Here is a 17,662-nt window from a genome sequence, read left to right on the forward strand (position 1 = left end):
AATCCTGTCGGCTTTTTGATAAGGGAACAACAGCAACGCTAACTTCTGCGTCGGCCCATACAAAAAATGGGAACTGCCCATTGGTTCGACATCCCATGGTTCCGACCATATTAAACTCATTGTTCCGAAGTCCGTTCCGAAATCATCATGATGCCCTGTGGTTAAGGTCTGGTTAGGTTAAGGCACAAAAACCACTTGGTTAGGGTCAGGAAAAGATCATGGTGTGGGTTAAAATGAAAAAGAAAGTGACAAACACATAAGCTGTGAGCCTGCTCTGCCTCAAGCCGGTCGCAGCACACCATACGCTCGCCGCGAGCCGTTCAGCACCGCGGACAGTCGGACTAATGGGATGTCGAACCGATGAGCTGTCGAACCAATGACATGGACCCACAAAAAATAAATAAATACCTGCAGCACTATAAAGTACAAAAACAGCTAGCTAAAAGCAGGCTAATAAAGACAATTGGATTGTTAAATAGCTGAAAGTAGTGAAATAAATTGTTAAAATATAGGCAAAAGTAAGAGATATAGGCCTACTGTTGGTAAAGTTAGCTAGCTAACTTTTTAACAAGAGCATAAAGGCAACGCTAACTTTTGCATCAGTGGCTTCACAGCCTTGTGGTGATGTTGAAGTCGTGCGACTGTAAGTGTAGCTCATTTAAAGTCTGTTAGATTTTCATATCTAGCTTTAGCATGTACACTTAAAAAAACAATTGTTTGGATTATTTTCTGCAATGATCCAAAATCCAATGGAAAAATCCCATTGACTTTTTGTCAAAAAAAAAATAAAAGTGTAGCACTCTAATGAGCAATTGCTTTTGCTGGGATACGGCTACACCACTTGGACAAACCACATTGCAGAACTGCAGGGCAACATTGTACAGGAACCAGCAGTAATAAAAATAGCAATTTGTTTGATTTATGGCTGTGATTACATCTGCTAATGTTTACTTTGGATGGTTGTGTGTGGTTCCCTGTTCTAGCATAGCCAGGTTTTTATTTATTTATATGTTTATCAATATATTGGGGAGCATATCTGAATAATGGGGTTGGGGGCGTTTTATAATTACAGCCCTAGTTTCTTCATTTTCGTCCCACACAGCTGCAAGAAAAGACTACACCACAGGGATGCTGCACTGATTGATATAATCAATCACCTCTGCTCACCTAATCAACTGTAGTTGACTCTCACACACACAGCATGCAGGATAAAATCAAACAGAAGCATTTTACACTTAGGTTGTTCTTTATTATTTGGATTGTATTCACACTATGTACAATCATTTTAGTCGCAAGAAATGTAGCTATAAAAATAACCTCTAACTTATTGTATGATTAAGATCAATTTAATACAAAAAAACTGTGCACTTATAACACATATGGACCTGGGACCTTTTTTCCTCATATGGCACAGTGTAATATACAATCTGAGACTGGCCTTCCTTTATTGGATCAAAGACTGGTAGAAAACTCGAACATGACACGCACTGCTTTCTGGGGTTTAATAACACTGGCCTCTATTGAACTCAGCTAAAAGCATTAAACCTCCAATCAAAAGCGAAACAAATCCCCTGGTGTCTGGCTGTAAAACCTGGTGCATCAGAGAGCTTGGGCCCTACAGTGCTGTGCATTTCTTTCATGTGATACTCTTTGTCTCTGTAATTAATGCACAGAAGAGAGTGGGTTACATTCAGCCTGGTCCAGAAAACTGATGTTAAGATAACACTGTATCTTATCAGTCGACGCAAATACTGTGATTAAAACCTTAAAGGCTGAAATATCAAAACAAATGTCCATGCAAAAAGCACAACACCACTCAACATACATTTGTTCAAATCGACAGATCCAATAGTTTTACAGCACTTTAAACTTTAACAAGGTGCAACATGAGTGTTTTTTTTTTCTTTAGATACTTCAAGTATTTCGATGAAATGAGCCTTTGGGTGAAGTTGCTACCGTAAGGCTTGGGTGACATCTCCTACAGGATCTCTTCGGTCCCCCTCGGTTCAACTCAATCCCTCCACATGTCTCTCCTCAAACATCTGCAGTAACATTACTGCACGTGTGGCGTCTTCAACTGGAGTATTCAAACCCTCCTTTACATCAGTCCAATCATATTCCCGCTTTTAACACCACACTCGTAACATGCTGAGTGCTGCCTCTGTCTACCTGCGCATGATGCAACATTGGAGCTGCGTCTCCAAAGTCTAAGAGATGAAGTCTTTTCTGTTAGTAGCAGTTTTCTATTTTCCTATGAAGAACTCAAAAGGACAGCGGGGACTGAAAGCAACGTGGATATGCTGCTGCTAAAACCAGACTGAAATATAAGAGGGGTTTAGTCTGGCGATGAAGCTCTCAGTGGGAAAATGTTCGGTGCCCACATCTGCCTGGACAGATGATGACATGGGAATATGAAGACAGAAATTTGTAGACTTGAAACACCAGGCGTGAAGGACCTTTTCACTTGGGAACCTTATATATGCTCATATCAATAGGCTCTTTACTGGGTATACACCAGTCGTCGGCCTCTTGGCTCACTTTGTAGTTCCTCAGAGCGGTTTTGTTGTACACCGGCAGCCTCTCGATGGAGTCTGTTGACAGCGCCTGGAGGGTCAAGAAGACAAGATGTAACCACAAACACCTGCACTGTCTCCACAGGTCTGCAGAGTTTGCTGTGTGCTGAGCAAAAAGTGTGCCACCAGACAGCTTTCTCTGTGCTGCAGAATTTCTAACTCCTGGCGTCTTGTCAGAGTTTCATGCACCATCACCACGTCTGGCTCACCTTCAAGTAGATGACAGCGTCTGTGCCGTGGCCCTCCATGGAGTAGAGCTGCAGGTCCCCCTGGAAGTACTTGGCGTAGAGACGTGAGATGGGCAGACCGTAGCCGAAGCCAGCCTGCACAGAGAGAGAGGGGATCAAGGGTTTAAGAAGGCTTTGTTCTCTGTCACACTGCAAGCAGCGGCGCTCTTCCATGGAACAAACCGCTCTTTTGTCAAGTTTGCTTTGTGTATTGTAGGTCACTCGTATGTGGAGGGAAAAAATGATGCTAGGATCTTGAAAGAGGAAGGAGTATAAATGAAAGGCTAAATGAGCATTTTAATGCTTGTGGGCTGCACAGAAATGCAACTACATGACATATGGTGCAATTAACACCCTGCAAAAAATATATGTATTTGTTTTTCAATAGCCTATATATGTAGGTGTGAAATCCAGTTAATAAACGAAAGCATCCCACCGCTTGTATATCTCTACTCACCAGCGGAGGCCGTGTGTGCTCTCCTATCTGTGGAGCAGGAGCGGTGGAGTACATGTAGCTGAAAAGGTTCTCAATCCTGCGAAAGGGGACACCTCCGCCCTTGTCGCTCACCTGCAGACAGAGGCAGATACAGAGTGGTGAGACAGCGCAGCAAAATGAGAGAGAGTTACTTGATGTCCTTGAGCTGTGCTGAGCCATAAAAGGTGGAGATGATGCCAGCAGACAAGTGCCTGCCTGTCGTGAACACACGGCCTCAACTGACAGCGGAAGCGAAGAGGCTCTCTGTTTGTTCACTCCATGTATCCTCATGGTAAATGTGCAGGAGGTCAAGTGCAGGATCAGAGAAAACATATGGTAAAGGGGAATCTAGTGGCAAATGATCAAGTACAGACAAAAAAGATGCATTGAAAAGAACATTTCCTCCAAGGCTCTTTATACATTTAAGGGTAATTTCCAAGTATGTTTTAGTCAAAAGAAATATGTTAATTAGCTTTTAATCTTTAGATTAACAGGAGTAAAAGTGGAGGATTTTTTCTTATTTTTTGGCCACTTAGGGCAACACAAAAAGCGGAAAAAACAACATTAATGCCTTTGAAGTTATAGTGGTGAATATGCCAGCAAACAGTATCTTAAAGGCATAGTTTTGATCTTTTGAAGTGAGGTTGTATGGAGGTACTTATCTTTAGTCAGTGTATTACCTAAAATAGATGGCAGTTGGCACGCCCCCAGTTTGGAGAAGCAGGCAGGCGTATCGCCACTTAAGCTAGGCAATGTCCTATTATGGACCCAGGAACCACCAAAATGTACTTTAGCCTTTAGCCACCTAAGAGAAGTCCAAAATTCACTCTCCTATTAGCTCTGTTTTGGGCTCCACCAACCCCTGAGGGAAATTTCTTATCTTCTTGTCATGTCTTCGCAGCTCAAAGCTCCACTGAGTTTATCAGCTAGTCACTAACTGTGCCCATCTGCTGTTTGGTGCAGAACAGGTAGTGTGCAGTGGGTTTATTTGCCTGCTGCTCTCTGAATGGTGTTTAGCGTGAACCAAAAACAGTTGTAGGGGGTAAAACCAAAACAATGAGCTGAAAGACATTACAGCGGACACTGCAGAGTCTGGTGATAATCACCTGTAGATTCGTCACTTTTCACATTACATACAAAAATTTCTGCCAATGTTGATGTAAAAATAGGATTCCCTGCAGCTCTGAGTCCTTAATTTCACTTTTAGCAGTTTGATTTTGTTTATTTGTGTGTGACATCACTGACTGTGTACAGCATGTGTGAGTCACAACAAGTAGTTACACATCCTGGTAACAACAAGGGCACTAAGACATTGTTTATGAAAGCACACAGCCCTTGTAGCTAATCTTATCTGGGCTTAGTAGCTTTGCTTTCAGTTGGCACCGTGATTAATTGAGGGTGGAGTTGTTACCTAACAGGTTCAGGGAAGGATTTGGGAGGTGACGACAAAAATAAGGTGGCACACTTGGCTCTGAAAGCAAAGGCATACCACACTTTGTGTTTAACAGGGCTGTACGATGATTTATTTAATCCTAAACTGATATGAACTTGAGCGAAGACAACAGTGTGAAAGATTAACTTAGTGGAAATGTTTCATCTTTACAGGCTTCATTAAACCCACTAATGTGCTGGTTCACACAGAGCTTACAGACATAAAAACACACCCGCATTCCTGCTCACTCCCACAGACAATTTAAGAACTCTGATCCACCTGCTATTAAGTATCTGAGCATTAAGGCAGGAAGGAGTCCCTCTGAGCATTTCCTATGTTTGCCTTTATTTATCCATTTCAAGAAGCGGTACTGTAGGGCTGCCCCCTGATAGGCGACCAGAAAGACCATTTGTTGGCAAGATTTTATTGGTCGCTTAGTCACAAAAAAACAAGGTGAAACTTTATTAGGAGCTGTGTCTTCTCAAAATAAATCAAAACCTCGCAGACACAGGAAGTGGAGTCAGGTTGATTTCCAGGGCTGGTACCTGCGGTTATTCCACAGGCTAGTTAATAACATGTCGGGCAAGGAAATCCAAAGTGTGGGATCATTTTGAGAAGGTGAAGGACGAACCCAAGGTGATATGTAAACTCATCTTCATTGCCCACAGCGTCATTAACAGGCGGCTCGCTCAGTGTGTGACGTGCACTTGTAGATAAAATATATTAATGAAGGTTCATTAGTACGGTTTTGTATTTCTCTGTAATGTAGCACAGTGTTAACAATGTTACTGATACTATTCTTTCTCACACCTTCAACTCAAACCACCAAAATATATCATTTAACAGTTACATTAATATCGTAAACATGCGGGCAACTAGTTGACTAATGGCTCTAAATGACGACTGCTGGTTGACTAGGAAAATTCTTAGTCGGCGGCAGCCCTACTGTACTGTAACTTGCAACCCACCTTGATTGACAGGTCCTCGTCTCCAAGAGACACCAAGACTTGAATGGCTGGGAGGGTGTTGCTGTTGTCGTGGGTCTCGATGGTTGCCCTCATAGCATTCTACAAAAAGGATAACATAATAAAAGTTACCTTAAAGTGGTTTTCACTCTTATATCAATCACCACTCCATAATTTAAAACTATAAGATGTGTCCCACCTTAAAGAGCTCAAACAGCATGTGATACAGGTGAGAGGGAACGTATACGATGCTCATTGGATGCTTCGCCTTCTTCTTGCCTGCACAAAAAACAAACTGTTTTTTAATTCATTCCACTTCATTTAAAATTCATTACCCTCGCCTCTCGTGGATGTGTTTCACCAGTGGCAATTATTCTACAAAGCTGTGGTTTGACTGTTGAAGAGGATGGAGAGGAAAGGGTCCGTGTGTCAATATTGTCTGAAGCAGTGAGCCGGGCTCATTTAGCCTTTACTTGAGCTTCAGTGCTATAATTAGAGGCCTCTCAGGTCCACCTGGCTGAGCGTTAATCTGTATACAAACACTCATACTGTAAGGGCACACATAGGAGTTGGCTCCATTTGCTCTTCATTTAAATCTCTTGAACAAACAACAAGGACTTCTGGACCCCGGGGTGTCGGCATTAAGGGTAAAATTGGGTCTGAACTTAACCTGCCAGGTTAAATTAACGTAAGCTTACCGTGCATCTCCTGCAGTACCATGTCAGGGGAGCGGAGGTAGTACTGGTCACACAGCATCTTAGCACTATGGAAAGCATCTGAGCAAAAACAGGGAAGATAATAATGTTAGATATTTTGATTATAATACAAAATAAAATCTAAAATGTGTGGAAAGTAGAAATCAATAGACAAGCTCCTCAGGATGCAACAAAACAATTGAAAGTCAAATGACATTTTACATAGTTTATCTGACAACTTTAACTTCATACATAATTCATATTTACCCTGAACTACATCTCCGACTACACAGTGGGGGTCAATGCTGCCGATGGTGTTTGGGTGGACAGGGTTGAGGGTACCGTCAAAAATAAGAGCTGCAAGGAACAGAAATGTCGATGTTAGAGAAAGCATAAAGTTTGTTATCTGCAGTTATTGGAATATCAATATATCAAGTACAGTGAAATTTGGGACTGGTATCATTTGAGTAATGTCCTTTATTTGTTTAAGTAACATCTGTTGTACTCTAGCCATGTCATGTGTTACTGTTGTTGAAGAATATAAGAATGTTTTTCCACAAAATCGTAACAGAAAAAGCCAAATTTGTGTTTCTTTTTTCTTGACATAAAGCAGTTGCTTGAGTTGCCCAAATCAGCAGAATCATTATTTAAAGAAGCAAATATTTGAAGTAAGTAAACATGACTGGGAATCAGGCAAAGCAAACTTTCGGTGCTTTCCAAGCAGCAACCTCCAGGGCCAGAAGAAAAAAGGAACAAAAGGAAGCTGCAGTTCCTCTAATGGCCACTTGAGGCTGACTTGAAAAGCGAGTCAGTCCCCATAGACTCCCATGTTAAAATGCCCAACATTACAGCAGAAATAAACATGTGAATAGCCTGGTACAAAAACAGTTTTGATCTCTGTAACTACTTTACTCAATCACGACATTGTACAGGTGTTGAACTGTTTAATAACTCACACGTTTACATTTTTATAAAGGTTTAAAGATATGCATAACTAAAGATGTGGCTGCTTTGAGTGAGGCTTTCTGCAAGGCGTCACTTCAGTCGATAGCCTCTTTTACACTGCCCGTTCAAGGCGGGAATTTCATGCCGTTATTATGCCTCACTGTTTTTTACAAAAGGTACAATTGCAGAATTTGGGGACAGACTTGTTTCGCCTTTAAGCCAGCAGTAAGAGTGCCAGATCAACGTCTGTGTAAAAGGGGCAGCTAACAGGACGGGACCATGGACGACACGGGTGGAATGTTTTGACGACATGTTATGCGGGCAACTCATTGAAGAGAGATTTAAAAAAGGGGCTAGCAGCAGTTAGCAGCTAACTCGAAGAAGAAGAAGAACAGCAGCTAAAAATGTCCAGAAATTGGGAAAACGCTGTTGTGTTACGTCAAGCCCATTATTACTTCTGGAACACCAGTACGCTGTCTAAATCACACAATGGAGTGGTGTTACGCTGCCGTTGTTTGGTTCTGTATAAAAACGCAAATGCGGCATAACGACAGGACTTTGTAGCGGCCCTATCCATGATCTCTGTGCAAAACGGCAGTAGTCAGATCCACCCCTCACTCAACCACCCTCTTGTGCAAATATGGTCACCCTCGGTTCCAGAAAACCCAAAATGGCTACGACCAAAATGCCAAACTTCCATAGAGTCCATAAAAAAATATTTTTATACAGTACATGGAACTTTATGATGCTCTTTGCTAGATGCACATTTCAGCTGCTACCCAGAAAGGTGGTTTGATAGCCAGGTCAGGTAATAACACAAGAAATGTGATGAAAAAGGTGCAAGAAAAGAAAAAAAAGAAGATGAAAACACGCCGTAAGACAGATATGAGAGTCTGAGCATTGAGCATAATGGCGTTCCCTTCATGCAACGGTAGTTTTGAGAGATTACACTATCACACCATGATATGAATCAACAATCTTTGTTCCACATGGACGATGATGAATCCTAGCGTGTCATCATCCTGGAGCAGGCAATCTGCTGTTCGAGTATGTGAGTCTTTTATGATAATATGCTACGAATAAAAACACTGGAATCAATGCAAAATATTGCAGAAAAAGACAATAAAATATGCTAAGTGTTTAAAGCCAAATCAGATATTAGACAGTTGAAAAATGAATTAATTTGGTAGATTAATTTGTCCAAAGCAACTCATATTTTTCTTCAATTTGGGTTTTAGTTTCTTACACATGGCACTTTAATGCAAGGAAAGGACATCCATCTACACTAAATTAGTGCTGACTGAAGGAGGGAGGAGTAACAAAAAAACCCATAAGTTTATATCCCATTTGCTTGTGTCTATAAGTTGTAATGTATGTTGCATATTTAAGTATAAATTTTATGATGTGAAGCCTAACTAGATGCTAACTGCTCCCCAGGCAGATAAAAACATCCCACATCAAAATCTATAATGGATGTGACAATAAAGTTAGTGAGACGACATGTTCTGAAAGATTATTTCAGGGTTAAGACTTATTTTTCCCTCTGGGTGACGAGTGACAGCGAGCAGAGTGAGTATATTATTGTCACACAGCCTGGTTTGAAAATATTCATTTCAGACACAATGCAGGGAGAATAAAAACAGAACTTTGCCTGTGGAAGATGTTTTTCATACCGTGTTGATATCTGTGTGAAGGTACAACAACTAACCCTGACATCATTAGATGTGTGCATGCCGGCAGACCAGGGAAATAAAACCAAGGATTGAAATGTTACTCACTGTGCTGGTTGATGAGCATACGAATGGAGATGCGGCTCATGTAGAAGCGGTCCAGAAAGTACTGGATGTTCTGGTTGGTCATCGGGTCCTGGGGGAAGGTCTCTTTGTATTCTATGATACCCTGGGCCATAGTTGGTACGACGTCGTTGTGCCTGTTTCTGATGGTGACTAGGGTGTCAACAAACCTGGAGAGGAAGAAGATACTATCATTAATTCTGTTATATCACACTTGAATGGATAGAGGGGTTGGAAAAACTGACTACAGATGGACATGTGTGGGATAAAGCTTCTTAAAGGGACAGTTCACCCCCAAATCAAAAAATATATGCATTTAGTCTTTCCTGTCGTGCTACTTGCCAAATTAGGTTGTTTTGGTATGAGTTGCCGAGTGTCGGAGATACTAACTGTAGAGATGTCTGCCTTCTCTCTTCTCTCACCTTGTTGTGAGCAGTTTCATGTGGGAACTATTTTTCTTTCAACCGAACTACACCCACCCATCGGATCAAGGTACAGAAGGAAACGTGCATCTACTCATGGACGAGGCTCATGCATGTGACAGTGTGAGATTTAGGGTGCTTTCAGACCTAGAGTCGTCTCCTTTGGTCTGAATCAGGGACTCATGTTGTTACAAAGTTGTATAATTGCCTAGAGTTGGTTCGTGTTCTCACGGCAGCATTCACAAGAGGACCAGATCAAATGCCTTGTGTGAGAAAGCTGCTCTTGATTGGTCAGAATTTCCATGTGGGAAAAATCCAGGAAGTAAAGCAAACGTTGAAGAAGAGTACACTTGCAAGATAAATGTGACACTTTCTAATGTCACAATGGAGGGACAACTACGCAGGTTGATTTTAGCGCTGCTCATCGTGGACTATATTGCTGTCATTGTTCATTTTAGTCAAACCACACAGTTTGAAAACGAGGCGCGGCTCCAACTAGAAAACAATGTTTTGATGCTATGAAGCGAACTGAACAAGGCAGGTGTGAAAGCACCTTTAAACATAACATTCTTCTCAGCTGGGCTGTAACGTTAGCTAGCTCAGTGGTGCTAGGTGAGCTATGAGTAGATGCACACTTCCTTCTGTGCAATGATTCGGTTGGCATAACTCAGTACAAGAAAATAGTTCCTACATGAAACTGCTCACAACAAAGTCTGTGGATTATCTTGAGTAACCAGGTCATGATTTTTGTAAAGTGACATTGCTGATGAGTTTTTCAAATTTATTTTTTTGGCGCTGTGAGCACCACAAGCTGAGTGCCATCTGGTTCCATAGAGAGAAGGCAGACATCTCTACAGCCAATATCTCCAACACTCAGCAACTCACATCAAAACAATCTAGATAGATTAATAGTGGTAAGGGTAAGAGGAAAAATATGTATTTTTCAATTTTGGGGTGAACTGTCCCTTTAAGAGCATCAAATAATCATCTGTTACACCTTCCTCTTCCTAAAATGTGACATAAATAACCAACCTAGAGCAACTTCAACAACTTCAGGGTTCATTTAAACATCATCCTTAAAAAAACAAATGTGAGATTATTGAGGAAAATGAAAACTTACTCTCCCAGGACTTTGTAGTCATCAGGATTCTTATCAAGGAATTCAAGGATCTCCATTAAACTCTGGATGTACCTGGAAACAATCATAAATACAGATGTTCACACACATATAAACAAATGTTTTGAAATGCAAACAACTGAGTGAGGCTGCTGGAATTCTTTTGGTGAAAAGTCAAGCTTTGGATGACTTGGATGTGGGTCACTCCTCACAAAGGAAAGAAAGGCAGACTGAAAACAAGGTCACGTGACTTGTGACGAGAAACTAGGGGAAAGTTCAGAGCTGAGAGCCTCCCCCCTCTGCACGGAGTTATTTTGGAAGGAGTTCAATTGGCCAACTGTCCTACTACATGGACATAAACAAGTCAACAGCTGTGACTGTAAGCATTTCACACGTCAGGGGATACAATCTGGTATTTAGTGAATCACAACAGACATTAACAAAGACTTATGTTGTTCTTTAGTTCCTGGATGACGTCACAGCTACAGTTGAGGCGTTGTGTACCTCGGATCACAACAACACATGAATCCACTGGTTGACCTACCAGCTCTGCACGATCTGCACGGACGGGGTTGTGAGCAGTTTGTCAGGCAACAGGTTGATTTCTTTCATGATGTTTGAGAGTCGCACGGGGAGCTCCTGCCTCAGGAAGACAAAGGAGGTCTTCTCACAGGCGTTAATGGAACCTGAAGAAACACGAACGAAATAATAATTAATCAACTTATTGATTAGCTGATGGGCAGGAATGTGATGATCAATCTTTTCAATCATGTGTCAAACAATGAACAGCTGCTTGGTTTGATTCATATTATCGTAAATTCAATATATTCAGGTTTTGGACTGTTGGTGGGCATTTTTCCACACATTTTTCACATTTTTTTGGTTGGACAAAATAAGCAATTTAAAGGCTTGGATATTTTAATATTTACTGATATTTCAAGATTTTGATTCATTGAATAATTTTTAAAAATCAGATAAATAGATAACAGGAAAAAAACATTACTTACAGGACTATAGGTGGAGGGATAAAATCAATGCTGCCTGGTATTTTTAAATTAAATATTTCTTTTCTTTTTATAAGTAAAAATAATAATAATAATAATAATGCATTTTATTTATCTGTGCCTTTCCAAGCACTCAATGACACCTTACAAGACAGCTAAAAACAGCAGCAGTTTATCCATAGATCATAAAATCAAATATTTCCGTACTACACAATAAAAGTTGATAAAATGACAAGACAAAAATAATAATGATAAATATTAGATATAAAATCATCATCATTGCAAGTCTCAATATGAGTGTCAAGTATTAATATTGCAAATACAAATTAAACATTTAGTAGCCAACCAGAATAAAAAAATTACCGCTTTGTTAGTCAAGAAAATACATTTTGCTGCTATAAAAATATTGAAGCGAGAAACTCTACTACTATAGTTGACAAAGTTTTCCTTTGGGGACATAATTTACAACTGAAAAATGGTAATAATTTACAATATATGACAATATATGTTAACGCCATACTCATCATATGGCAAAATCGTAACCACATTGTGGGACCTCCTGTGATCCCCACCCTTATGCATGACTAATAACAATACATTAATAATGATAATGATAATAAAGTGCATTATTTGCATTTGCATTATTGGGGATTATTTATAAGCATGTTGCTCTGCATAGTCACATTTCTGTTAAACCTTTGTGTTTGTGAATGTTACACCAAAACCATCTGCATAATCTGCAATGATAGTAAAATTGCAAGCTGCTGAAACACTGTCATAATAAATTATTAGACATTATAATCATAAGCAGCAGCAGAGCCATGTGTCCCAACAGGGCCCAGACAGTGCAGCCTGAGCTCCTGATCTGATGCAACACTCAGCAGTGTGAGCACTATGCAGCCACAGACACAGGCAAACCCTCCTCACTGTAGATGGAGGCTCACTTTACAATCACACTCTGCACAGTCTGCTCCTGAATCACAGTTTATTTCTGATCATCTTCACACAGCTCCAACACACAGCTCTCCTGTTAGTCAGATCACAAATATCTGCAGGCGGATCGATAACGACACTCACCGAAGTCGAGGAATTGCTTCATGGAGAGCGGTGACGGAGAGAATTTGGAGAAATGCTCGATGTGTTTGGGGACGCTGGCTAACGCCGCGTTTTTCATTATAAACCTAACGAACTTCATTATGGCTGCGGAGGGTCCTGGCCCCGGTGTGAGAGTGACCACAGAGTCCCGTGCTAAGCTAGCTGTCTCTGGGACTGCCCGGACCTGTTATCATATACAGGGGAGGACACCCGGGTGAGAGTGGGGAGCTGCAGCCAATAGGAGGACGGGATTTTTTTATTTACGTTCCACACTGGCCAATGGGAGCAGCTGGGGGGCGGGGTTAGTGAGTTTGGGTGCTCACAGTCTGGAATCTGTTTGAGAGCAGCAGCTTCTCATTTGATTATATAAGCCAGTGATTAACCGACCAGTTAGCAAACAAACAAACACATAAAGTAACAAATTATAAAAGTTGTGGATGAAAATAAGTATATTTACTCAAGCACTGTGCTTTAGTGCAAGTTTGAAGCATTTGTTCTTCAGTATTTTTATTTTATGCCTTTCATATTCCACATTTTGGAGGCAAATATAAGTTTCAGGTTTTAAGGTTATTTCATTTATCTATGACTTTAAAAAGCAAACAGGTTTTGCAGATTTAGAGTAAAGCCCTGTGTTTGCTAAGGGGACAACAGCACCACATGGCCAAAGTTCCATGTGCATTGATCTGGATGGCTCCCACTCAGACACAAGAGCATCAGAGAGGTCCAGCACTGATGGTGGGTCAACCTAATAGGCAGAAAATGTGCTGGCACTGTAACCCATTCTGCAAACCACAGATATGTTGCATATTCATGTATGCATAACCAAGTGTGATTATGTTTAGGCACAGGGTCAAGAAAAGATCATGTTTTGGCTTAAAATACCCAGTTTTGTTGCTTCAGTGTCACTGGAAATGCCCCAGTGTTTGGCTAAAAAACACCCAGTTTTGATGCCACAATCACAGCAGGAAATGCCGCAAAGTCCTGCTAAAAAAAAAACACAAAAAAACCCAACCTGGATTCGATGCCAGTATCAGGGCTCGGAATAACCTTATGTCTCACTTTGGTGCCATAATGTCCCACTGAAAAAAAACTATTTTGGTACAACTATCACATTCTGAAATGCCCCAACATCTGGCTAAAAAACACCTGATTTTGGTGCCATAATTGCAGCTAGAAATGCCTCAATGTCTTACTAAAGAACACCCAGTTTTGATGCCACAATCATGGCTGGAAATATCCTGATGTCTCACTAAAAACACCAAGTTTTGGTGCCACAATCACAGCTAGAAATGCTGCAAAGTCGCACTAAAAAAACAGAAAAAAACAACCTGGATTCGATGCCACAATCACGGCTGGAAATACCCTGCTGTCTCACTTTGGTGCCACAATGTCTCACTAAAAAAAAAAACTATTTTGGTACAACTATCGTGGTCTGAAATGCCTCAATATCTGTCTAAAAAACACCTGATTTTGGTGCTATAATAACAGCTAGAAATGCTGCAAAGTCCTGCTAAAAACACAAAAAAAACCTGGATTCGATGCCACTATCAGGGCTTGAAATAACCTTATGTCTCACTTTGGTGCCACAACGTCTCACTGAAAAAAAACTATTCTGGTATAACTATCACATTCTGAAATGCCCCGACATCTGGCTAAAAAACACCTGATTTTGGTGCCATAATTACAGCTGGAAATGCCTCAATGTCTCACTAAAGAACACCCAGTTTTGATACTACAATCATGGTTGGAAATATCCTGATGTCTCACTAAAAACACTTGATTTTGGTCCCATAATCACAGCTAGAAATGCCACAATGTCTCACTAAAAAAAAAACAATTTTGGTACAACTATCACATTCTGAAATGCCCCAATATCTGGCTAAGAAACACCTGATTTTGGTGCCATAATTACAGATGGAAATGTCCTGATGTCTCACTAAAAACACCAAGTTTTGGTGCCACAATCACAGCTAGAAATGCTGCAAAGTCACAATAAAAAACAGAAAAAAAACAACCTGGATTCAATGCCACAATCAGGGCTAGAAATACCCTGCTGTCTCACTTTGGTGCCACAGAGTCATACTAAAAAAAAACTATTTTGGTACAACTATCGTGGTCTGAAATGCCCCAACATCTGGCTAAAAAAAGGTGATTTTGGTGCCATAATTACAAGTGGAAATGTCCTGTTGTCTCACTAAAAACACCTGATTTTGGTGCCACAATCACAGCTAGAAATGACGCAAAGTCCTGCTGAAAGAAAACAAAAAAAAAACAACAACCTGGTTTTGATGCCAGTATCAGGGCTAGAAATACCCTGCTGTCTCACTTTGGTGCCACAATGTCTCACTACAAAAAAATATTTTGGTACAACTATCACATTCCGAAATGCCCCAACATCTGGCTAAAAAACACCTGATTTTGGTGCCATAATTGCAACTGGAAATGACACGATTTCTCACTAAAAAAACACCCAGTTTTGGTGCCACAATCATGGCTGGAAATATCCTGATGTCTCCTGAAAAACACCCTATTTTGGTGTTTTAATCACTGCTTGAAATGCCCAAATGTCTTGCTAAAAACATGCAGTTTTGGTGCCCCAATGTCTCAGTCAAAAAATGATTTTGGTACAACTATTGCGGTCTGAAATGCCCTGACGTCTCACTAAACAACACCCACTTTTGTTGTTTGTTGGTCTTGCACAGTGGTCTGCTGCTTGGCAGCTGTCTAATCCACCATCCCCTCCACCTCCAGATGACAAAGTCAGCTTGTATACATATAATCAGAGCGATGTCACTGTAGAAATGTTGACATGCTACATAGAGAATGTACTAATGTTATATATCCACAGTTTGCAGAAAAGTGCAATGCCAGCATTTTCTTCTGGTGACTGGGCTGGCTGGGCGATCAGGTCTCGCTCCCAGTCTGTGTTTTCTTTATGGATCTGGCTCTGTGCACGAGGGTGTCTGAACAGGAAAGACCCTTCTTCAAACTACTGCCATAAAGTTGGAAGCACTTTACTGTCTGTATATCATCATATCATACTGTATATCATTGTATGCTGTAGCATTAAGATTCATTTCATTTAATTAAAGTATGTGAACTGGGTGACTCTCACACCATGACGTGATGCAGAAAATGCAAAAAATGGTGCATAAAAATTCACCAGAATGCAGGAAATTAAGTTTTTGACACTCAAATATTTCTGACAGAGGACCCCCAAGCCTCCCGTTTCATTTTAACCCCCCATGTTAAAATGAAACCTACGCCCTTGGGTCTTGTGATGCTCAGTTCAGCTGTAGTGAACATAAATTGTTCTACATTTACTGTAGTTTCCTTGTTACATTATTAAGGTCAATCTGATGCTGCTCAGGAAAGTATCTGTACTGAAAGGCCCTTTGCGGATCTTGATTTTTATTCAATCCAATAAAGGGGTGATGGACTTATTCAGGGGTAATTTTCGACAACAAACTTGTAGTTGAGGAGCTGATGCAGTTTGAAGTTGCTTAAAAACTCAGAGGAATTCCATCCACCTCCATCCTCATCGGGATGATAACACAGTCAGATGCCCTCTGCTCTTTGTTTACTTCCTGCCCTCCTGATGAGCAGAAGTTCACCCTCTGTGAACGATTCGCTGGAAGCTTGCCACCCATGGTTTTGAATAGAAATGCCTTTGTCAGGGAACACAGTGTCCTGGTCAAATCTCCCATTACATAAGCGGCGGCTGTGTCAGTACAGTTGGGATTGTCCTTATAAAGCCAGTCTGTCCTGCTTCTCCATCAAAACAGTAGTTTACACCTTTTGTGCTCGCATGTGGGAGGCAATAAAAACCTGAAAGTAATTGTGTAGTGATGTCAAAAATATGCACAACAAAATATTACGGCTTTGCCAGCTCACAGAGGATAATATGCTGATCCCTGCTAGACAATATCACAACAAGTATTAGTCATATTGTTTTCAAATGTCAGCTACTCAGGTTTTTAGCGCTTGTCGTACTATATCTGCTGCAGCCGGCTCTTACTGGATCTAATCTTATTTGAGCTCAAGGTATTTTGTGCAGGACACCTGTGATATAAGCTGATGAACACAAACATCAGCGTCTTTTATATCCAGGTGTTTTTATGTTGCGCTTGCGGTATAGCCTGGATTTAAATAGTCTGCAGCAGAACATGTCACCTGTCACACAACACATTGAAATCTGCCAGTAATGGTGAAATATGTCGTCCTTCAGGCAGATGTGTCCTCAGAAAGAGAGTACAGGAGGCCGAAATGTGTCAACTGAAAGAGCTCCTGCTGGGGAAGAGAAGGCCTTAGTCAGCAGTGGATTTATTACCTGTGGAGACGTGTTTGATCACAGGAAATTGAGGGCAGACAAGTAAAGATGTAGCTTTTATTTAGGCCAGCTCATTTCATATTTGCTCAGAGGGTCCTCTTTCTCACTGCAGGTCACTCAACACCTGTGAAAGGATTTGTAACGGTTGCATGTTGAACTATGATCCCTCTAAACATCCTTATTTCATGCATCCTAACATATGTTTAGTACAATTTCACCAAGGTTTCTTAAAGCACCAGAGACCCTGTGTCATGTTGAATCTGTGAAGAAAACTTTTTTCTCACATGCCTCGAAGGTGATCACAGAATCCAAAATCTTCTTCTTAAGTAAAGTAAAAGTGAGCCGCATTTAACAACAGCAAAATCAAATCAAATGATGGGTTTACAAACTTGTGCAGTATAATCCCAGTCTCATTTTTCCAGTCGTATGCTAAGTGCTTCCCAAACACATGCAATTGTGCCCTAACCTTACTATTTAAAACACTTGCACATACCAGTGCCAGGCCTGGGCAGGCGTGTGCATTTCAACTCAGAGCTCTGCTCAGTGGAAAGCACAAGCAAACGCACGCGCATGCCGAGGTACACCTCCC

At 40.9% G+C, this 17,662-nt stretch overlaps 1 protein-coding gene across 1 annotated transcript; it reads right to left on the minus strand.

Annotated features, from left to right (window-relative positions):
- Positions 1-1,227: 1,227 nt before the first annotated feature.
- On the minus strand, positions 1,228-12,933 carry pdk2a (pyruvate dehydrogenase kinase 2a). Its single transcript, XM_033611976.2, has 11 exons — positions 12,726-12,933; positions 11,189-11,330; positions 10,648-10,719; positions 9,091-9,275; positions 6,635-6,724; positions 6,371-6,448; positions 5,872-5,951; positions 5,676-5,774; positions 3,258-3,368; positions 2,783-2,896; positions 1,228-2,604 (listed from the first exon to the last, which is right to left on the minus strand). Exons 1-11 carry the CDS (start codon positions 12,841-12,843, stop codon positions 2,461-2,463), a joined length of 1,233 nt encoding a protein of 410 aa, XP_033467867.1. The 5' UTR covers positions 12,844-12,933; the 3' UTR covers positions 1,228-2,460.
- Positions 12,934-17,662: the final 4,729 nt, after the last annotated feature.

This window comes from Epinephelus lanceolatus, chromosome 21 (genome assembly GCF_041903045.1).
Source record: "Epinephelus lanceolatus isolate andai-2023 chromosome 21, ASM4190304v1, whole genome shotgun sequence".
Lineage (NCBI taxonomy): Eukaryota > Metazoa > Chordata > Actinopteri > Perciformes > Serranidae > Epinephelus > Epinephelus lanceolatus.